Here is a 25400-nt window from a genome sequence, read left to right as displayed (position 1 = left end):
GCATATATACATATATATTATTGTTGAATAACATGATAATTTTCTATAGAAGGATAATATAATTGTATATTTTCAGAGAAAATTATTATATATAATATATTTCATATGTATATGTATTTATTAGAATTCTTAATTTATTTGTCTTATATTTTTTCGTATAATTTTTCACCTTTCTCGGCTTATCCGACACACTCTATATATAGTATAAAAAGATATACATTTTTTTTGTATTTATGCATACAACACTATATATGGAGACGATTGAGCATAGGTATAGTTTTATTTTTTTCAACATTAATTGTATTAATTTCTTTTATTTTTTATTATTTTTTTTTAAATTTAATACCACAAACACTATAATTTGTTAATAAATAAGTTTTGTGATAAAATAAAATGAAATTGCTATAATTGAATAACGTACTAATTTCAGTTAATATAGTTCTTATTTTTATAAAAATCGGGAAAAAATGGGTGTAGCATTTTACCCTTTGGGGAATTCCCTTTAAGGTTACAATAAAGAACAAAAATATGAATGCTCAATTTTGTCATATATAACAAGGGGAATGCATGTAAATTCAGTGAATGCAGTGAATGTCTTCCTATGATTAGTCATCGGAAAGAACGAGGGCAACTCCGGCTAAAATCCATTTGTCTTCAGTATCATCAATATCAAGGCTGCAAAATTAAGTAGGCATAATATTATTCGTACATATATATATTGCTTTATATACAATTTTGGGCACACGAATGAATGTAACAAAAGTTTTGAGGATATGCTTGCGCATTATTGATAAAGATGCATAGAAAAGAAAGCTGGTATAAGGATATCCACAGAAAGTAAATATATAGGTAATGCATGTAGTCAATATTTTCATGTCTTACTTCAAATCAACCGAACAAACAAATGTATTTCCTCTGTCAGATGTTATGTATAAAGGTGTATTGAGATATCTTGATTCCGTATTTTGGTTTAGGGTTTCATCCTGTTCATTTGTTATACAATAAACATAAAGTACTGGCATGGAAAAGTATGCATTTTTAGGAACTGATTCAATTATATTCCCATATGATGCATTTCCACTTAAATTTGAAATATCAAATGTAAACACATCATTTTTTGAATTAATAAGCCAAGAGGCACCTTGTAAGAATAGTCCATGTATATATAAAGAATTATTTTTATTATTTATATCTTCTACTTTAGTTATATTTGTTACATGCCATTTTAATTTTAATTTATCAATAGGCACATTATTTTTATGTGCAAACATTTGTTTAATTGCAGTTAAAAATGAAATAGGATTAAATAAAGCAGATAGCCATACAGAATTAGGCAAATAAATATTATTTCGTATTTTTGCTATCCATTCTTTTATAAATATAATTCTTAATTTGAAATTTTCAAACCATGGCATTAATTTTTTTTTTGAAGGATAAGAGTATTTTTTCCATATTTCTGGTATATTATGTAATAATAATGATCTAATAGTATTTTGTATTTTATCATTAACATTTAATATACCGTCTAAAACCAGTTTTATTTCTATTAATGTATCATGCACGCATTCAATTAGTTTGTTAAAATTTTCTGCTTCTTTTATTGCTATAACCACAAATGTATTATTTTCAATTTCGTCTATTTTTAAATCATCTATATTTATTTTTTCAGGCAGTTCATTTAATAATGTATTTATTATATCATATATGATTATTATTCCGTCATTATTTCCAGTATCTTTTTTGTTGCATTTATTTTCTTCTTTACCTTCGTTGTTTCGTTCATTTTCGCTAGCTATATTTTTTTTATTTTCATCCTTATAATTTGAAGAAGATGCAATATCTTTATTTCCTAATTCTTGTAAATTTTGTAATATTCTATAACATTCATTTTTCATATATTCTATTTCTGCATTTATGTGTAAACCTAATAAATATGTTTGTTCTTTATTTAACTTTTCATCAATATATTTTTTCAGTTGGTTAATATTATATTTACTACAATCAGGGAATCTAAAGAATTCAAACAAAATATTTTTTTTATTATTTTTTAGCATATTTTTTTCTTCTATATCCGAATTTGTTATATCACCCATTTCATTATTATTTGTTTCATCTCTTTCATCATCACTATCTATGTTGTTGTTATCATTTCTGTGGCCATTGGTAAGTCTACCCATATTGTTATTGCTAGTATTGTTTTTATTACTGCCTTGTTCATTGTCATTTCTTTCCTTTTCATTTATATTAATTATATTTTTGTATATCTCTTTTAATATATTTCTTATATATGTTTTGTTTATTCGTCTATCCCATATATCAGTAATATGTCCTCCATAAATTATTTCACCGATTAAAAATAGAACATCAGCTAATGGGAAATTTTCATTATTACTTAGATACCTTTTTATAATATTAAAAGATATTTCTAAATCGTTATCATTAAATGAATAAACTTGACTAAAACCAATTTTTCCATATAAAAATCTTCCCAACAATAAACTATGATAATATGACAAACCAAATATAACTGTTTTTATTTTTGTGTCATATTCTTTATTTTCGAATTTATCAAGACAGCATTTTATATTTTCTTTTAAACTATAAGACTTTTCATTATTTACTCTGAAACATTTTTTTAATAATTTTTCAGGCAATAATTGTGTATTATTTTCAAATGGAATAGTTGATGATAAGAATAATCGAAAATCTTTATGAGCATTTGAAAGTATTTTATCAAGAATTTCTTCAAATTCTTTTAACCATTTTGTCATTAAGTGAATATTTTGTAAATATATATAACCTCCGACTTTTGATATTTCTTCTAAATATTTTAATGCTACACTTTCTTGTCCTTGACCCATGGAAATGTTAATATAAGATATATTTGTGCTGGACTCTTCATTAGTTGTGTCATCGTTTTCATTATCATTATTAGCATTTTCGGTGTTAATTCCTTTTTTGTTAATATTTTTTTTGATATCATCTTCATTTTTTTGTCTTCTCAACTTTTCAATATAATTTTCTATGTCCTTAGATGGATCATTACCAGGAGTTAACAAGAATAAAACGGGTGTCTTGTTATCGATATATTCCTCTAATATATTTTCCAAAGAATATTTATTTTGCTCTTCATTAGTCATTTTAATATGTTTTTCAATATAGCTCTTTAAGGCAATTAAAAACCTATCTTTACGTAATATTCTGATTAATAATAATTTTGAAAAATCTTTTAATTTATTAAATTTTCTAGGTAACTCTTCGTTTTCAACCTTTTCGCATAAGATCCATTGTTTCCATGACATATTTTCATTTTCAAAACTATCAATTAAATTTTCAAACTCTTTTAAGTTTTCTAGATTTTTACAATCTTCATATAATTCTTCGTTAATAAATGATTTGTTTATTATTTTCTTTTCTATATTCTCATTTTTCTTTTTATTATATATTATTTCATTTGTTTTATTATATAATTTATGTTTTGGATTTATAAATATTGCTTCTTCTTCTTGGGTTATTTTACCATTTAACTTTTCTAAATTTAACATAATTAAGCATTTCACAATTAATTTATCCTTTTCTAATAATCCCTTATCGATATACATCCACATTTTTACAATCAACATATTTATTAGCATGCTCACTCTTTTTTCGACCTCATTTTTATCTATTTTTATTTCCTCGTTTTTGATATCATCATTTTCAAAGTCTTCACTTTCTAGACTTTCGTCTATTGTCTCTTCCTCATCGGTTTCTTCTTCATATTCATCAGTTTCAATTTCATCTATTTGAACAGCATCTATTTCGTTAGCTTCTTTGTCTTCTATTTCTTGTGATTCGTCTTCTTCTATTTTTTTAGTTTCTACTGCTTCTGTTTCATTCGCTTCATCGACATTCACATTTTCCGACACACCTTCAACATCTCCAGCGTCTTCAGCTTCTTCATCATGTGCTTCTTCCACTTCTCTTAAGTTAGCTGACGATTCGAGAGGTTCTAAGTTATTTTCTTGTTCTTTGTCACTGTAAATATTTATTGTTGGAGCTTCGACATGTATGCTATTTTCAGCGTCATTTTCAAGACTTTCCTTTGGATTTTTTTTATATTTTTTTTTCTTCTTTTTTTTCACATCTGGTTTTTCGCTATATGAAAAATTATTCTTTGAGCAATCATGTAAACATTTTATAAAAATTTTTAAGAATATTTCTAAAGAATAAAAATAAAAGTGATGAAGATTTTTGAGTTTTTGTAAAATGAAAAAATACATGACTCCTCTTTTTGATAAAGGCCTATATAAATTAATAATCGTATTAATATGTACTTCTGTACTTTTGACAATTTCACTTTTTTTAACAATATTTTCACTTAATAATTTGGTTTTTTCGAGATTTTCAATAAGTGAAACATCTTCTAAAATATCCCCTTTAGCATCAGTTAATTTTTGTAGAATCGAAGATTGTAAAAATGATAATTGACACATATAATCATATTTTAATAAAGATAGTTTTTTTTTCTTTTTATATAATTGATTAAATTCATTTTGCAAAGTAATGGATAATAAATGTTCTTCTAAATCATCAGGGGTAACAGTGAAATTAATTAAAGAACATGCTGATTGAATTTCAGGTTGATAATGAGGATTAGACAATTGTGTATGTAAAATTATATAGAAATCTGGATGGAATATAAGTTCTTTATCATTTATATTTATGTAATAATTATTTTTTCTTTTTATAATATTTTTTGATATAACATTATATAATGTATTATCAATATATTCATCAGCATTTTCTATAATAATAGAATATCCATATGATATACATTCTTCTATTTGTTGATCTAGCATTTTATCATTAATATCTGTTATTATTAATTTTGCGCTTTTTTCTTTTTGGTTATTAATTAGCCATTTTAAACTTTCCATTTGAGGATCTATAATAATAGGAAACTTTTCGCTATTTTCTAAAATTATATTATTTTCAATACAGACAGAATTTAATGTTAGTCCTTGTTTACTTAGTTTTGATAATATTTCTTCATTTATTAATAAATCTAAATTAAAGTTACTTGCTGCAAATATATCATATATTGATTTATCGTCATTTTCATTTTCTTTATCACTATATGTCTCATCTTTATCTTTTCCTTTTGGGTTCATAGAAGATACACTGTTATTCATTCTGGAATCTTCACCATTATTTTTAATATTATTGTTATCGTTTTTATTATTTCCATACTTATTTATATCTTCATTTACAGATGCATAACTAAATTTATTTGGGGTGTTAATTGGTCCATGTTCTGTAGTCGCACCATTTGGATTATTTTTGAAAAGATTTACAAAAGTTTTATTTTGAACTTCATTTTTTTTATTCAATGTATCTATACATTTTGCCATTATTTTATTTCTATATTTTTTTGTAAATCCTCCACAAAATGTTACAAATGTAGAAGATAATAATATATCAGTTAAAATAGTTTTTTTCTTTTTTTTTAAACTTTCATATTGATTAGACCATGATATTTGTTCGCTACTCAAAGCATCTATTAATCTAATAGATAATTCTAATTTAGTTTTTAATTTCTTTTCTTCTAAAATAACTAAATCTCTTTCACAAATAGCATGTTCATATCGATTTATTAAATCGCTTAATTTTTCTTTAAGTGATTGTACTTGTTCTCTAACAGTTTGTAATTTCTCATTTGCTTCTTCAAGGCTCTTTTTCGTATTATCTAATAATATTCTTTTTGGTAATATATTTTGTATAATCTTATAAAAGGATGTAATGTTTAATACCCATTCAGCTAGACCGGCTGCTGCTTTTGATTTTTTTTGAATTGCATTTTTGTTAAAGTGCGGTAATTTAATTAAATTTTCTACATATTTAAAATTACAATCTGGAACTAAATTTTCATCAATCTTATTTTTATAATCTTTTAATATAGATATAAATTTTTCAGGGTTAATCATCATTTTTTGTGCTGATTTCCAACTTGGGTCTTTTATTTTTCCAAATTTATCAACAGATATAGTTGTATCAATTGTAGCTAATAATTGCATAACAGCTGCAGTGATATCTTCAACACCTGGTGGTGGTTTATTTAATGTTTTTAATTCTTGTATATTTTTTTTATTTAATGTATTCAGTGCTTCTTCGGCTTGTTCTATTAGTGGTATACCTAATACTATATCGTTTTCACATTCTTCTTGTTGTTTTAATACAATTGTTTGAATTTCTATACAATTTTTTTCTTCTATATCTGCTAATTCACTTTCTTGCTTAACGATCATTTTTTCATTTCCAATATCAATAGCATATTTTTCAGCGGCTTCTTTTTTTTCTTCTGATACTTTTTTTTTCTCTTTTAAACAATTTTTTATTATTTCTACATTTGAACGTGTTTCATTCATTTTTGTAATTCCATTTTTTAGCATATTCATTTTGTTGTTTATATTTGTAACATTTTTTAATAACATAATATGATATGTCTTTATACTTTCTAGGTATAATTTAGGTGTTACATATATATGGGCCCTTTCATGGGAATAATAATCAGATGATATATCTAGTATATCTTCATAGCATTCTTTTAGATATTCTGTTATTATATCTTTTAGGTTTACATATTCGTCTTTGTTAAATAATGGTAAATTTTTCGATGCATCTGTGTTTTCTATTCCTTTTGTTATGTCTTTATTAGTTTGAAAATCAGTACCACGAGGAGATGGTTCTTCTACTGTTTGATAATTTTTAGTGCTACTATTTATATCTACATTTTCTAGGGAGTTCACTTTTTTGTTTAAATCATTTACTTCCACATCTATTTTCTCATATTGTTGGTCATTTTGGTTTTCTACATGATTTTCCACAATTGTGTCTGCATTTAGTTTCGCTATGTCCTGATTCTTTAGATTGATATAATCCTGGTTAAGTACAATGTCTCCTGTATTGATATTCATATATATATTATTTACATAATTGTTTCCAACACACATTAATGAATCAGCTTCCCAATTGTCATAAATATCAATCATAGTATTATTTAATATACATTGGAAATTATTTGCTTTATCTCTAAAATTGTTACTAGTAGGTGAAAAACATAAAATAAAGTGCAAATTTTCATTTACTTTCTTGATATAATAATCAAATATATCATTATCTGTTTCTTTGACATTTTCTGATTTAGCTATGCTTCTTATATTATTTATTACATAATCTTTTTCTTCTTTTGTATATAAATTGATTATATTATTTGTGCACATATATTCGTTAATATATATAAAAAAGTTGTCATGTATTTTGCTTTCTTTTAAGAAAAGGATAATATCTTCATTTTTCATAACACATCTATGAAATATATTTTGTAAATATTTTTTAATATCATTATCTGTACAATGACGTGAGAAATCTATTTCTATGAAAGTTTTAGATGCAACATATGAGGAAAATTTTGAAATAGTTGTCTTTCCACACCCTCCTATACCTAATAATAATGCATCTGATTTTAAATTATCTATAATTCTAATTAATTTACAAATATGTTTTATAGCATCATTAAATAGGACAATATTTAAATTATAAAAATTGTTATATTCATTTAATTCTTCTGATAAATACAATGTTAATTCTTCAATATTTTTACATTGATCATAGCACTTATCATGATTCCCTTTGTGAAAATTAGAAAATAATAATAGATTATTATCATATTTGTTAACAAACTTATTGATTTCATATTTATTATACATTTTTCTTATTATATCAATTATAATATTTTTATATATTTTTTTATCTTCTCTATTTAGTTTGTCAGAATAAACTCTTTCACATTCGTGCAACCACAAAAATAGTAATTTATCACAATCTTGAAAAGTATTCGGGGTTGTAGTTAATAAACCTTTGATAATACTATGAATATCTCTTAAGTTAAATTCGTAATAAAAGTGTGTTGCTGTTCTTTTAAATGTTTTTTCTATATTATAATATAAAGATATGGTAGACTTTAATATAGATGGGACAATATCTGCTACATCTTGTTTGAAGTTGGTAAAATGTCCTTTTAATAATACACTAAAAATATTATTAACAGTATTGTTTTCAGGGAAATTAATATTTAATATGAAAAAATGGCGTAAAAGTCTTGGATTTATTGTAAAATTTCCTCTATTATAATTCATACATGATACAAGTTTTGTATTTAATATGTTTATTAAATTTAATTTTTCTAAATCAAACCATGAATTAGTATCTATGTACTGACACAATAATTCGATAGCACTTTGTGTATTATAATCATCACATTTAGGCATATTAATATCATCAATAAAATATATTAGTTTTTGTTGATATGGAGGACTAAATTGTTTTCCTGATTTTTTTTCTAAACAACTTTGCATTAAAGCTTGTACATTTTTTGATGTAGTGTAATAGTTAAATATCATATAAAATGTTTTAAAATTGTCTTTTTCTTCACTTAATATTTTTTTGCACAATTGTGTTTTACCTACACCTGTTTTTCCAATAAATAAAATGGGCATATCTGATTTCAAGAATAATTTACTAATATATTTATAAGCACAACTTTCTACTGTTTCAACAAATATGTCATTGTTCAACAAATAATTATCATCTATTTCATTACATATTTCTGATTCATCCCATTCTTTAAATTTATTATTTTCAACATAAAAATCAAATACGCTAATTTTTCTATTTACCTTTATACTTTTAAAATTATTTTTCCAGTATTTATCAAAACATTTTTTATAGTTAATATTGTCTTTTTCTCCCAGAAAACTACCAAAACACCATATAACTGAATATATAAAATAATGTTCTACACTTTCAAAATTATTATCCTTTAATAATGTGTCTAATAAAGAGGATAACGATTGTATATGAGACATGGGTGATACCTTGATAGATGTTTGTAATGTATTTAAATAAGAAAAAGTAGGTTCTACATATTTATACATTAATTTTTCAAATAATTTTTTAATGTTTTTATTAAAATTATCATGCTTATCTATCCATGATAAAAAATAATTTTTCCATAAAGAATTGGGATCAACAGAAAAATAAACTAAACCAGCCCGGGATATTGTAGCAGGAGTAGTAAACATTAAATCACTAAATTCAAAAATTAAATTCATGTGATTTTTCAACAATATTCTTTCGTTAGATGAGAGAGTTAATACTTTATTGTCATCCATAACTGAGTTCATATTTTCTATCCAATGTGAATCTAGATTACCATCAAAAATTATATAAGCTTTATCATAATCGTCTTTTTTTGAATAACTTCTCATATATTTTGAAAAAACACCATCTTTCCATTCTCTTGTTTTCATATGAACACTTCCATATAAATCGTCAATATTTATAGCTTTCGGGTTTATTTTAATACTTACTGTTTTTAAGTTTAATTTTGTTTTTTGATATTCCAATAGCATATTAAACAAAGTTGTTTTACCACATCCTGCCTCTCCCATAATAAATACACAATGTCTTATATTGATTATATCATGTAATTGTATAATTTTTTTTACGAAATAATCTAAGCCAAATAAGTGATTATTTTTACAAATTTCCATGAGATCTTTTTCCATATTGTTTGCTTTGAAAAAGTCATTGTTTGAATTGGTCACTTTGGTATTATCTTCCTTAGTAATATTTTTCATATTGTTTTTTCTTACTACTGTATTTTCTTTGTTAGCTTTATGATTGCTTAATTCTGAATTTAATGCGGGATTACTTTCATTTTCTTTCTTATCCAATACAGATTGTTCAGCATCCCCATTTGCCATTTCATCATTTTCTACCTCGTGATTTGAAAAAAATATATCATTCAATAATCCTGAAAAAATAGGACAGTTAGAAGAAGATATTTTTGCTATGTTAATATCATGTATAGCTGAATATAATAATTTGTTTTCATCAGCTTCTGGATATGCCCTTTTAAGAATTCCAGCTTTTGTCAAAACACTTTTGATACTTCTCAACCCCCAATCACAATGTTTATCTTTCAATAAATTTTGAATCAATTCAAAAAATGTTATAAATTTAATTGATAAATATTTAGCATCAACATATCCTTCCGCCATTAGCATGTTTTCACAAATTTTATTAAAATCTGGAATAATAACTGTAATAGGTCTAAATAATATTTTTAAACTTTCAGGTAATTTCGATCGCCCTAAATAATCTGGATTCATAGTAATAAAAACTGCACAATTTTTTTTAACTACTATTTCGTTAGAACCTATTATACACACCTTCTTATTATTACGTTTGCAATCTAATATCGATTTAAATTGAATAGAACAAACAGATAATACTTCAGGAATTAATCTATTGAATTCATCAAAACAACACCAACAGCCTGTACTTCCAATTCCTTTAAATATGTTACCCATACTTTTGTAATCTAATTGATCTGAGCAATTAAATACGTAACAATTTTTTCCAAAAAAACTCGATAAATCTTTTGTCGTTTCTGTTTTCCCTGTACCAGCAGGACCAGCAGGTGCACAACCCATATATAAGCTTAACGCTTGTGTTGCAGTTATATATATACGACTTGTAAGAGGCGTGATTACTAATCTTTGATAGTTTCCTATATAATCATAGGAATAATCGAATGAACAATCCATAATCTTTATCTTTATATATAATTCGTTAAAATCAAGATTATTATTTTTTTTGTAAATATCAACATTTTCTCTGTAAATTCCATCACTCATTGCGTCACTATTATTGCTATTATCATCTTTTATGATACTATTACTCTCTTTATGAATCAGATTATCATTGTCATCACCTTTGGGAATTTCTCCTGATTGATCATCTCCTTCATTTTCATTTTGTTCATTAGCATTTATGTTATCTTCATCATGTTGATAACTTTTTATACTTATTTTTTTGTGAACCGTTTCCTGATAATGTTTTTTTTTTTTAAACATTGGATACATTCTTATTTGTGATTGCCAATAAAACATATTTGCTGAAATTGTATTTTTATTTTTTAATATAACTTCTAGTACATCTCTATAAAATGTGTCTAAAGTAATTATACACATAATTTTTATTCGGTTTTTAACAGTTAATGGCTTTTGAACTTTTTTGATAACCTTTTCTAATTGTAGAATATGATTTTTATAATATTTGGTTATCTCTTCTAATACATTTCCATCTTCCTTACTTAAAATAGTTTCTACATCATTAACGAAAAATATAGTATTGCATAATATAAATACTTGGGCTAAATTATTTTCATCAATCCATTTGTCTTTTTCATTATTATATATATTTTTCATTTTAAACAAGTTTGTAATATAATATTTAATAGTATGTTTAATGTGAGAAATTATATCATTTAGGTAGTATTCCACTTTTCCTTTTAAGTTAAGAGGTTCATAAAAATTACAAATTTCTTCTCCATAAGAAGAAATGAATTTTGTAATAATTGTTTCAACATCATCATTGGGGTTTTCTATATTTTTTGATGCTTTTTCTTTTGCACCTTTAAGCTTGGAATTATTTATTGCATTGGCTATTAATTTTATTTCATTTTCTTTTTCATAATCAGTTAATTCTTCATAATTTTCTACAAAACTTCTTATGGATAAAAATATTTTTTGAATATGAGTATTAACAAGTTTAAAATTGTTTCCGTTGGATAATATATCTATTAAATCTGTTGATGATATAAAAAAGAATCTAGGAAATGATTTTCTTTTGGAATCTAAATATTCATTTAATGGTTTTTCACTTTTACACAATTTTACTTTTAAATCTTCTAATTTATCTATAACACCTGGTTCATTTGAAAAATCGACAATTTTTGTATTATTATCATTTATTTGTTTTAACATTTCAAGATATTCATCATTTATTGTTAGAAAGAATTTTGAATATAATGGTAATTCTTTTTTGACTTCTTCTGAATTTATATACATATTTTGTAAATAGGCCCATAACTTTTCTATATCTTTAAATAATTGTATGACTTCATATATATTTGATATTTTTTTTTGCCATAAATTTAGTTCTGTTGAAAAGAAAAGAAAATATTTTGAAGAAAAACAGTTTTGCAAAATAATTTGATGTTCTTCTATTGTGTCTATACAAGTATCATCTATATATGCTAATATAATATCATTTTTATAATTTTTAGTTTTAAAATATATATTTTCCCAATGTTTTTGAAATTTATCTATTGTTTCTTCTATCAATTTTTCATTATATGCTTTTATTATTACTTCTGAAATAGTATCCTGATATTTCACTACATTTAATTTATAAAAATATATGGTTAGTGTATTATCATCAATTTGAATCGTTATTTTCTCTTCGTTGTTACTTTCTTTTTCTTCATTAATATTATGTTCGATTTCTTTTATATGTCTTTCTTTTATAAATTCTTTTTTCAATTCACTTAAAACTGAAATGAATTTTATTGTTTCTTTTAATTTTAATGTTTCTTCTTTTGATATATTATGTTTTTTGTCTACTTTTATTTTTCTAAAATCGTTTTGCAATTTTTTCACTTGAATATCAAATTCTTCTACATTTAGATCTTTAAAACTTGAAAAGAAAAAATTATTTAATATTTCTTCTTTTTTTTTGATAAAAAGCCATAATTTCTCTATCTCGTTTATTTCGCTATCTAAGTTTTCGATGTCTTTATTTAGTTCTTCTACATTATCAATCTTTATTATATGATCTGAGATATGTTTTATCTCTTTGACTTCATCCTTTATTTCTATTAAATATTTTTTTGTATTTTCAAGTTCTTTTAATGATTCTTCATAACCATTATTATGGCTATAGACATTTGATATATCTAAATTCTTTTTTATATTTGCAAATTTTCTATAATTTAATTTTAATTTCTTTATGCTTTCCTTTTCTTCTTTTATAAATTCATCTTTTAACTCTTTTTCTTTTTTACATATACAAACATATCTTAATTTGTAGTAAAAAATTAATAAATTCCTTATCGCTTCACATTTGTTTTCATTATTTTGTGATAAGTATTCTTCATGTAAATTACCATATTTCCCCCCTTTGTTAGTCATTTTGTTTGTGTCCGTTAATTGATTCATTTCATTTCTTTTATTAGTATCACTCCTTTTTGTGAATTTTTTATTTCTTAAATTTGTTTCTTCATTATTCAAAAGAGTAATATAATTTTTGATCTTCTTCATCGAATTTAAGTCAACATAATCCATAAACTCGAGTTTATTTTCATCCATAAATCTGACCATATCTTCGTTATTTTTTAATTTTAAAAACTCGCTTTCTATATTATTTAGGTTAAAACTATTTGCCCTGTCTTGGTTTTTATTTATTTCAACATTTTCATACTCTAACCCAATCTCTGTTTCATCACTATTTATTTTTGCTTCTTTATTTGATTCATTTGTTTCTGAGGTATTATAATTGTTTTTAGAATTGGTGCTACTGCTTTGACCCAAATCGATAAGTTTACTTTTCTGATTTATGTCTTTTTCTTTTTCTATCAAATCGTTAATTTTCTTGTCAATGAAAACGTCATCTTCTAAATATGCATCTATTATATTATTTTGTTCATACTGTTTTTCTATAATTTGTTCAATACTGTTAATGTTTATATTCCCGTATAACATATATTGCTCAATTATATTTATATCATATATCGATTTGGAAAATTTGTTTAGGAATTGTTCGATATTGATATTTAGCTTAATTAAATTATTTGTATTCATATTTTTGTTTTTAATTAACTCTAACACCTGTTCTGCTTTGGTTATTAAATCATTTAATCTATTGTTAATAAACTTTTTTACGTGTGATTCTTTTTCTTGTTTTTTATTATACACATTTATGGTAAATGGACTATTGCGTATATTTTCGTCGTTAACCTTTACGGTTATTTTTAATGCTCCGATTTGCTCTAAAGTCTCTGTATGTTTTGGACTCGCATTCTGATAAATTTGGGTATCTTCATGAATATCTGCTTTCATACGTTTTATCTCTTTATTCATACTAGGATGACCATTGATGTTACTACTTGAATTTCCCGATTTGTTTCTATTTATATTTTCTCCAGTATTTTTGTCCTCTATGTTTTCCATATTCTGTGTTTCATTTGTTTCGTTTTTAATGTCAGATTGAATCGACATAATTTTTTCTTCGTCCTCGTAAAATGGTAAATATTTTACTATATATATTCCATTGTTTATATCATAGACTTTGTATTGCAACTGATGTTCTTCATTTTCATGTTCATATATAATACTTATTTTAAATTTATCCCCTCCAATTTGTTTATTTTCATTTAAAGAATTTCTTGCTATTAAAAAAAATATATTAGGTTCACTTAAGCATACGGGTTCTAATAATCCACTACCAAAAATTAAAGTGTTTTTTGGATCGATATTATAATAGTATTCTAAGATGCAACTATTTGTTGTATAGCATTTATCGTTTATAGATAATTGTACATGGAAAATATTATTATTTATTATATCTTGTGCATTAGGAGATATTGTATATATATGATTTTCATTAATATAAATTCCTTCACTATATAATGTAATATTTTCTGATTGGTATTTCACAACAATTTTACCCTCATTAGTGAAACCTTTTCCTTTTAATAGTATTTTTTTATTTCCATTTATATCACACGAATTTGGACAAATGTTAAAAATCGCATATTTAGGGCCTATTATTTTATTTATGTTCATTATATAAATTTTTTGTTTTGAATCAGAAACAATCAAGTTAGAATCGACAAAATCATATGCGATTGAACAGAATGCTATATTAGACGAAGTATCATCATTTCCCAAATTGCTTATATCGTCTACTTTGTTATTATTATTTGTCCTACCATCAGTGCCATTTAAAACACTAGTTATTGGCAATACATCTTTGATATAATTAGAATTTTTATTTCTAATGATATTATATTTTAATTCCTCTAATTTAAATGTGTCATATAATTTCAACATGTTTAATTCGCCATTCCCATATTCAACTTTTCTATTTCCTTTCTCATCACTTATAATATTATAGCCTCCAAATATGAAAATTATATTTCTATCTATGGATTCAACTAGGACATTTCTACAAAAAACTTTAGATGCATTAAAAGAATACGAGAAATCAACTTCTGTCCACTCATTTTTCTTTAAATCACATGAATACATGTCAGTAAAACTTACTTCAGCATTTGTACCTCCTAATATAAATAAATTATTTCCATTTATAAATGAGATATGCCCATACCTATTTGAAGGAATATTACCCTTGCACGATCTTAAAATCCATTCATTATTTAATATGTTGTATTCGTATAAATCATTAAAGCTCGTTCTATCATAACCTCCATATCCACCAAAAATTATCAAACTAAAATATTCATAATTTTTTGCATTATTTATGAATATTTTATTACCTTTAGTAACAATTTCATCTTTTTCTTCTTTTTGCATTTCCATATCTTTTTTTTTTACTATATATATGTCTAAGCTGGAATAATATCGAGGCAACGGCACATTATTTGTAAGCAAATTTCCATCGTTGTTATTCTTGGTATTATTTTTATTTATGTTATATTGTATATATTTATTTAAACTTCTAACATATTCATCATCCAAAAATGAATCATCATTACTACCCTCTTCATCGATCTCAGAGATTTCGAGTTCATTTAATTTGGGGTCCATCGATGTTTCTAAATCATCTTTGGAATTTCCAGCATTTTCACTATTCGATTCCTCTTCTAAGCCATTTCTTAATTTCAAAAACGTTTTATTAGTACTGTTAAATATCCACAAATCATTTAAAGCTATAAAAGGGCATTCTGAATTCAAACCTCCAAAAATAACTACATGATTATCTAATAAAGTACATGAGTTATGATAGCATCTTGGAGGCGGCTTTATTTTACTTAACAAACTTTCATATTTTGCTTTCTCATTATTTATATTAACTAAATAAGAGTCATTGCATATAACACCTGTGGGATTTTCATCATCTATTTTAAACCCTCCAAAAAATAATAGCCCATTTACTGTATAGTTAATAGTATAACCTAATATGTTTTTCTCCTCTATGTTACTTTTAAGTTCTGTTAAATTTAAACATTCATAATGATCTTCGGGGAATTTTGTCATATTTTTATACAAGCCTATATATACACATATTTAAAAAATGACAGTGGGTACCCGATTTTGCTACTATTACTACTTCTATTGCTATTACTTTCTTTTTATGTATTCTAGTGGTATTAGTAATTCTGCAATTATGATACTATACTGCTAGACATTTATTATTACTAGTAGCATCACTTCATTTATTATTTATTTTTTTTTATCTTATCTTTATGAAATTATTTAAAGATTAAAAAAAAGAAAAAAACACTTAGACATGCGTTTACGAAATATTTTGTATTAAGGAAAAAAGGGCATATAATATATTTTTATTTTGTTTTTTTCGCACTAATTTTAAATGTGCAAGGTGTACGTAAATTGAAGTACATATTATACTTACTAATTAATTGCGTGGATTTTAAGCATGCATAGATACCTAGTATATATTTTGTCTATTTTTACGCGTGTTAAAATTTAATGATATTATAAAGCATTAGTAAAATTATAGCAATATAGCGATGTGCTTTATAGTTTTATTATTGGGGGTGAATTTTAATAGTTTCAATGCAAAATATAAACTATGTACAAAAAAATAAAAGGATGCATATATTAAAACATCATATAGAAAATGTTTTACAAGAGAATGCATATATGTATGCATCTACACATTAAAATTGTATTATTTCCATTTTAACATGAATTCATCATAATAAATTTATATAAAAAAATATAATGAAAAAAAGACTTGAAAAAAATATATTAATGTATTAATAAGAATAAAATATACATTAATCTGAAGTATTTTTATGCATTTTCAAAAATTAATGCAATAAATAAATATAAATATTATAGGAAAATAATAGTATATGTGTAGGAGAGAGGATGATGCCATAAATGATAAGGCATTAATATAAACGAATTATAAAATGCTAAGTAAAATAGATACAAATATTTTGTTAATTAAAATTTAAACTATAAATTTTTTTCATTTTAAAGTAATATACAATAAAAAAAGAATATAAAAAAAGAATTATTTACTTTTACCCCTTAATTCATAAGAAAACATATTAATATACTTTTTCTTTTTAATTATTAATTCTGTTGGTATTTATCTATATTATTATTTAGAAATGTAATTTTTATATGGGCTCAAAATGTGCTCAGCATGTAATCCTTAAAATCTTCAAAACTTATCTACATAAAATAAAAAATATATTATATAAAATATAGAATTCGAACTCAAATAATTTTATTAAAAATAAGGAATAAATTATTACTTTATTTATCTTCTTGTCCTTAGTTATGCTTTTTTTAATACTGCACACAGAAATGAAAAAATTATCTATATCATTATTATTAACATCATTGTCATGAACTAATGTGACAAGGTCACTTTTACTAATATAGCCATCTTCGTCCTACAAGGATAAAAAATAATATTTTAGAGCATCATTTTTTACTGTCCAAAATTAGTTAAATAAATAGAAAAACAAAATAGAAATTCCAGCGAATCGCTCTTTCTGAGCATATATATTCACACATATCTGTGTGCATTAAACATATACGTATATATGTACATATCTGCTTCCATATTTACCTTGTCTATCTTATTGAATGCTGCCTTTAGAAATGTGGATTCTATGTTTTTCCATCGATAGCAGCCGGCAATAAATTCTATAACAAGCAAAAACATGTGTATGTAATAAAAGACATTATTATGGAGAGGATACATTTACCATTGAACATTAGTATACTGCAAATATATTCATATATATATATGCAACCATATTTTATGCATAATTGAGATACCTGTATATGTTATGCATCCTTTGTCATTTACATCCAAGGCTTGAATAATTCTGTTAATATCCCATTTTTTTACTCCAGCATTTGACAAAACATTATATATTTCTCTATGACTTAGTGAGCCATTATGATTCGCATCTATTTTTAAAAAAATGTCATTTATATATTTTATATGATTATTTATTACACATAATTCATGAGCCATTATATTAACTATGACATTTCTTATATTCGAGTGCTTCATATACGATTTTATATTATTGAGGGTGCTTGGTAAAATATCTATAGGATCAAAATAACCTTGAAACCATGGATGGTGTAAGAGCTAAAATTAAATAATAATAGGGAATAAATGAATATGTATATATGTGTACTACTTAGGACAATATATGTCAAGTGAAACAAAAATTTGAATGTATTACCACTGCAGCCATGGGCCTTTTGTTATAATCCTTCTCGAGCATGAGTTTCAATAAATGTAATGCTGGCTTTGACATTTTAAGCTTTAAAGATTGGTAATCGGGTTCATTGTTAAATATATTTTGTTTTACTTCTTCATATGTACTTCCGGTAAAAGGTAAATTTTTTGTAAATAAAAAATACATAATTACTCCTGCAGACCATATATCACATTTAATTGTAAATTTTTTTTTAAATACTTCTGGAGCCATATATAAAACAGTTCCTGCAGCGGTTTTACTTATACCTTCAGATTTATTAATCAATTCTGCTAAACCAAAATCGATTATTTTTAAACTATCATAACCGTCTGTTTTAAATAAAATATTTTCTGGTTTTAAATCTTTATGGGCTATATTATTACTATGCATATATGCTATTGCACATAAGATTTGAAACATTATATTTTTTATATAATTTTCACTAAAATTTTCAGGTTTTTTAATTTTGTTCATCAATTCTCCACCTTCACATAATTCCATAACAATATATGTGCAATTGACACTCTCATACACATCAAAAATTTTAATTATATTTGGATGATCTAAATATATTAATACGTTAATTTCTTCATTTACTTTAATATTTTTCATCTTTTTTTTTTTTAATATTTTAACAACTTTATAAAGCTTACAAATGTTGTCTTCAACTAAATGCACTTCACCAAAAGCACCGCATCCAAGAATTTTCTTAAAACTTAAATAATTATATATAGACGAATAATCATATCCCTGTAGTTTTTTTCTGCTTATAATACAATTTCTTTTTATTTTAAAATTCTTAGTTGGGTAATATTTCTTTTTTATTTGTTTTAATAAATCCCAATACATTTGGCGGAAATCCATGTAATTCATACAATTATTTTTGCTACTGTCATAATCTTTGTAAACAATAGATAGTATTTTTTCTTTGAAAAAAGGAGAAAAAAGAAAATATATATGTATATATAAGCAAACAATTTTATTATATTGCTTAAATACAAAAGTATTTAAGAGGCCATGTAATTATACGAGGATATTTATCTATGTTATCAGAAAATACCCTCCAAAAATAAAAATACATAAGCATGCATATGCAACCTTTATGCAATATACAACTATATTTATGTTCGTCGTTTATGCTTACTATCAACGGGAGGTAGCTCCAAATTATAACACAACTTTTGTATCAATGATTCTATCTCAGAAAAATGCAAAAAGTTTTTATTTTTAACGTCAAATTGTTTAAATGTTGCTCTTGCTGATCTCTCGAAAATTTCTGAGTTTTTTAACACTTTATCAATTTTGCTTTTGATATAAAATGGCGTAACTATAAGTTCATCATTACTTTCATTTTGTTCCTTTAATTTATTATTTTCAATCATCTTTCGGATTAATCTTTTGTCTATATTTGTATCTGTTTCATCTTCTTCGTCTCGCCTTTCTTGTTTCATTTTTAGCTTATATTTTATTCTGTTATAGTTTTCATATTGGGAGTCTTTTATTTCATCGGTTACTTTCATAGGGGAATCCTTTTTGCTATAAAGTGCTTGTCTGGTATCAGGAAGCTTGTTTTCTTTTATATAAATACCTTTATCGTTTTTATATAAATTGTGTTCGTATTTTTTTGTATAATAATCCATTTTATCTATAAATTTCCTCATATTATTAGAATTACTTTCTAATATATCAAATATTTTTCCGGTAGACTCCTTTTTTATATAACTGTTTCTCAGCGCGTTTGATGAATTAGCTTGGCAATAAAGTTTATTTGTATCTCGGATTGTGTTACTATCGCCATTTTTTATACCTTTTTGTTTATTATCGTTGAAATTATTTGAAAATTGTTTAGAATCTATCTTATCTGGTTTATTTAGCAATTCATTATATTTTATATCTTCTCTTAGGTTAATTGTTCTTTCAATATTAATTGAATTATAGTCGATATTATTTTCAGGATATCTTCGAATATTATTCTCTATATAATTGTCTTCATCACAATTATAATCTAATCTCTTTCGGGATTCTTTATTTTCATAATATTTTGTTTCTTCCCTTACTGACGGATGAAAAGATGTATTTTCATGATCATATGGGCAGCACTTTATATCATATTGTTTATAACCCAAATTCTTATCCTTTTTTTCTAAAATGTTTAAGTTAAAAGCTTCATTATTGAAACTAATATTCCTTTTATTAGTATTATTAGGTGATAAAGATTTTGCAATACTATTTTTTCCTCGATGAAAAAAATTACTCAAATTTTTTGTATGTAAAATATCTGCAAATTTCATTTTGACCTTGTCTTTTTTATTTGTTTCTTGTATTTCTGCATATTTATCACGCTCATTTTTTAAAAATGCTTCACTATTCTTTCGATATTTTATTTTATCTAAGAAAGTTTTAATATGTTTTTTTTTCTTATCGTCGGGATTAATATTTAAAATGGCATTGTCAGCAACTTTTAACTCATTACGTCCTAGTTCTTTCCTTTTCAATATGTAGCTATCGTCTTTTTCATATATATTACCTGCCAAGTATTTATTTGTATATTCGCTATAGTTTTTTATTTCATCTTTACTCCTTATTTTGTTGCATTCAGTTGTATCATTTCCAATCATGTTGTACTTATTCGGTTTATTGCTTATATCTTGTGTATTGCTGCGTTCGTATTTATCTAATCTGAAAAGTTTATTATCAACATTAATATCATGATGTAATATATTTTTTTCATCATCTAATCTATTGAACTGTAAATCTTTGCTCGAGTATGTTTTCTTTAAAGCATTTTCATACATATATTTTTTTAAAAATTCATCATTTCTCTCCTTTTTTATATTCTTTAAGCATTTTTCATCTTCCTTTTCAGCATCTTGTTTATAATTCATAAATTTGGTTTCATAATTATTATGTTCATTACTATTTTTCGAGTTATTATATAAGGAAAATGTGTTACTGCTATGTTCTTTTTTGTATGGTGTAATGTCCTTTTTAATATAAAATATATTATCTTTTTTAGTATAGGTTTCCCTTTTTAGTAACGGCTCCTTATTTAGTTTTAAATTACTCTCATTGATATGTTTAATACTTTCGTTGTACCTTTTTTCATTTGACCGTATTTGATTGGTATCAGATTCCACTTCACAGCGATTATATTGGCAATAATCATCATTGTCATCTCTGCTATCATCATCTTCTTCATTATCATCATAGGTATCATCTGTATCATCATCTTCCTCGTTATTATCTTTTGTTTCATTTCCATCTGCATAATAGTTACTGTTGCTATCTCGATTATTGTCACGTGCATAATTATTTGTATATTTGTTATCATAATTATAATTTTTAAAAAATTCATTTTTGTATTTATTACTATCAGAATAATTGTGCGAATCATTTTTTTTGGAATTAATGTCTTTCATTTTACCATAATCCACGCTTTTTTTATTATTATTCAAAAATTGGATTATGTTTGTATCATGTTCATTTGCTTGCTTCGAATATTCATTGTTGTTTTTATATTTTTTATAAAAATCTTCTATTTTACCATGTTTTTTATTACTCATAATATTTTTTTTTATATTTTCACTTGAGTATCGACCAAATAAATTAAACTCTGGTTTTGTATACGAATTGTATGTCTTATAATCCATAGTATCATCTTCAACAAAACTATCATCATCAAAATTATCATTTTCAAACATGTCCTCTGTAAATATATCGTTTTCATTTGTTCCATATTGAATAATTTCTTTTGAATTCCTATATGATTCTCTCATATTGATTTTTTCTCGAAGACCTTTTTTATCTAAATTTTGAAACGAAAAATCATTCTTTTCTTCATATATATTATTTGGCTTAGTTTTTATTCGTTCATATGTATTATGCGCTTCCTCATTATTTTCACTATCTAAATTTTTATAATCCTTTTCACTTTCCTCTACTAATATGGGTTTCTTCTTTTTATTTTTCTTGTTCTTACTAGTATTATTTTCAACTTTTTCATTATAGTAGTGCGCATCGTTTCTTTCATAATTATTTTTCAATAACTCTAACACCATATCGTTACAAAAAAAAATCAAAAGTTAACAAAGTTTTCAAAAATTAAAATTTGATAAAAATAAAATAGAGGTGAATGCAATATGGATCGTCATATTGATCTATATATATGTGTGTGTATGTATATGCATGTTTCAAAAACGTTCTTACTACTGTTCCCACTATATGTTAAGTATATACATAAAAACAATAAAATATAAAAATACAATATATGGAAAATAGAAATAATAACTTTCTAGTACATTAATCAAAATTATAGCTTCATAAAATAAAAAATAAAGATTTTCTTTTAGTTAAAGATCAAGCATTTTGAGTTATTAGGAACTACATAATGCGAAAACACAAAATACAGTTTATGTGGAAAATTGTATGCATCTTCATCTTGTTTTCATTTTATTATATGCAATTCAAATAAATTACATAAGGATAATGCATGGCTTATAATATAAATAAACATGAAAAAACGATCATCTATAACCTACGGAACGGGGTGTAAAGAATTAAAAATTTTTGTTCATTAAATTTTTTTTTTAGTGTAATAGTGTTTTTGCATTATAAAAATCATAATCCAAAAAATTGCACATTAACTTCAAAAATGTATTGTTAAAACTCTACGTTTTTTATATGTGGAAAATCAATAAAGAAGGTTTAACATGCAATGAATTATATTTACCACATATAGCATTTATAATTTCTAATTATATGTAAAATCAAATGAATTATTAAAAAAAACATTAAAAAAATTTTTGTACATAAATCGGTAAATATTATGGAAAAAATACAATTTCAAATAAACCCATATGCAATTGATGAGTTCCTTGAAATTATTAAAAAAATATAGAGAGAAATACCAAAAATCAAGTTTTACGAAAATAAATATTAATTTAAAATAATAACGAAAAAATTATGTTAAATGTGTTATTAATGCTAAGATCTTTGTAATATTACATCAATATATAAATACATAAAAGAATTATATTAATTTGGATGAATATAATTATGCGCATTTAAAGGCTTATTATATTTTATACAGGTGTTATGCAAAAACGGTGTTGTAATAACCAGTTATGTTATTGTAATGAAAAAATAGTACTTAATTTCGTTATATGCTTTATAATATGTATGTGAACAACATTCCATTTTAAGGAACATTATATATATTTATTTATTTTGTTATTATTTGTTCATATTCTAACATTAAAAATGACATAATTTACCCCTCAAAAACGTTAATTTTCCTTGCAAGTACATGTATAATAAAAACAAATTAATTAAATTTTAAGCTATAATTATGTAATACACAACATATTTCATTTTTAACTTTAAGCTTTTGGCTATTGTTTTTTTTTTTTTATCAAAATTTTTCTGAACGTTCATACATTTTTATATATAAATGCATGTATTTGCGAATTGGCTATTAAGTTGTATATATTACCAAAAAAAAATATTTCCATACTTTTGACAACCATTTGTACATTTTTAATTGTTATTATGTATACTCATAAAGCGTATATAATTTTATGTACACCTTTAATCTCCCCATTTTTTTAAGTTTGTGTGCATGCTTAATTACTTATTTTGTAATATATTGTTTGACTAAGACTTCAGAATAAGAACATAATGTTCCTTTTGCGATGCTTTACAAAATATATTGTAATTGTTAAATTTCTCTCTTTTGGCAAATAACACCAAAATGGCGGTCTTGGTTAATTATCGATCAAAAAAACTAAATATATGAATTGCACTGTGTAATAAAATTTGTATTTCTTATAAGGTAATTTTTTAAAAAAATGCAACTTAAAAAAAAACTTAGTATTGGTAATATATATGTAAAATTATAATTTGGCGTATTTGGAAAATAAAAAAAACAAATAAATTTTTTCTTCGCATACGAATAATTTTTTTTGTATTTTGTGTGTAGTACACTTTTTAAGAAATACAATAGTATTTTAAACTGAATATTTATGTAACTTACAAAATATGCAATTTTTTGGATAAAAAATGAATAATACAACATTTTACAACTATATTAAATAAAATAATATATATATAATAAGCATATTATTGAAAAGGCATTCATAAAACCATATTATTTAAAATGAGACCATGTAAAGTTTTCCCAATTTTTATAATTTTTCTTTTAAAAATTTTAAATATAATATGCATTAAGTATAATGCCCCCAAAATATATGTGAACTATCAATATAACAATCCTTATCAGAATGGGAAATACAATAAAAATGATAAGTATGGATTCATTGGATTCACGAAAAAGAGTTACCATTTGTTGAATTTAAATAAGAATACAATAAATAAATATAAAGAACAAGTAAAAAAGAGCAGCAATTTCAATACTTTATATTTACAAGATCAAGAAAATGGAAGAACAGAATTTAACTATAATTCCTTGAATGCAAACAATGAAAAATTGGAGAATAAGTTAACTCCTAAAGTTTATACGATATTTAGTAAAAAAGCTATAACCAAATTTTTTTGTCTAAGCTCTTTGTGTTTGGGATTATATCCAGCATACAAATATATAATCAATAATAATTATGATTTGTGGATTTCAGAATATTTTAAAGAAAAAATAGCGCAATTAAATCTTCCACCCAAATTACAACGCTATTTCTTTACTATTTCAATTGATAAATTAAAGTCGTCGCCTTTTTTTCTTTCATCAATTTTGATAGGATCATATTCATTATATATCATTTTAAAGGTTTATATAGAAAAATATAGAGAAGCAAAAAGGATTAAAACATCAATTGATGCTTATAATAAAAATAAAAATGAATACATAAACACAGGCAGGGAATATTCCAATGAAAATTATGATCAAGACGATTTTGGAAACATGGATGAAGATGATGACTATAATAATAATTTTTATTGAACACATTTAATAATATATGTATGTGAATGCTTATTTTTTTGTAAATACTATAAATTATTA

The 25400-nt window shown here is 24.0% G+C and overlaps 3 protein-coding genes across 3 annotated transcripts; 1 reads left to right on the top strand and 2 right to left on the bottom strand.

Moving 5' to 3' along the window:
• Positions 1 to 605: 605 nt before the first annotated feature.
• On the bottom strand, positions 606 to 16166 carry PCHAS_0919000 (dynein heavy chain, putative; the record flags this gene model as incomplete). Its single annotated transcript, XM_737836.2, has 2 exons — positions 606 to 675; positions 883 to 16166. 2 exons carry the CDS (start codon positions 16164 to 16166, stop codon positions 606 to 608), a joined length of 15354 nt encoding a protein of 5117 aa, XP_742929.2.
• Positions 16167 to 17291: 1125 nt separating this feature from the next.
• On the bottom strand, positions 17292 to 22446 carry PCHAS_0918900 (calcium-dependent protein kinase 6, putative; the record flags this gene model as incomplete). The annotated part of the gene is made up of 6 exons (XM_016798128.1): positions 17292 to 17336; positions 17420 to 17560; positions 17740 to 17816; positions 17952 to 18273; positions 18371 to 19314; positions 19533 to 22446. The coding sequence occupies 6 exons, from the start codon at positions 22444 to 22446 to the stop codon at positions 17292 to 17294; spliced, it is 4443 nt and encodes a 1480-aa protein (XP_016655377.1).
• A 2096-nt stretch (positions 22447 to 24542) lies between these two features.
• On the top strand, positions 24543 to 25340 carry PCHAS_0918800 (conserved Plasmodium protein, unknown function; the record flags this gene model as incomplete). Its single annotated transcript, XM_016798127.1, has 1 exon — positions 24543 to 25340. The coding sequence occupies one exon, from the start codon at positions 24543 to 24545 to the stop codon at positions 25338 to 25340; it is 798 nt and encodes a 265-aa protein (XP_016655376.1).
• Between the last annotated feature and the right edge of the window lie 60 nt (positions 25341 to 25400).

Source organism: Plasmodium chabaudi (assembly GCF_900002335.3).
Source record: "Plasmodium chabaudi chabaudi strain AS genome assembly, chromosome: 9".
In the NCBI taxonomy this organism is placed as follows: Eukaryota; Apicomplexa; class Aconoidasida; order Haemosporida; family Plasmodiidae; genus Plasmodium; species Plasmodium chabaudi.
This window is presented reverse-complemented; position numbering and strand designations above follow the sequence as displayed.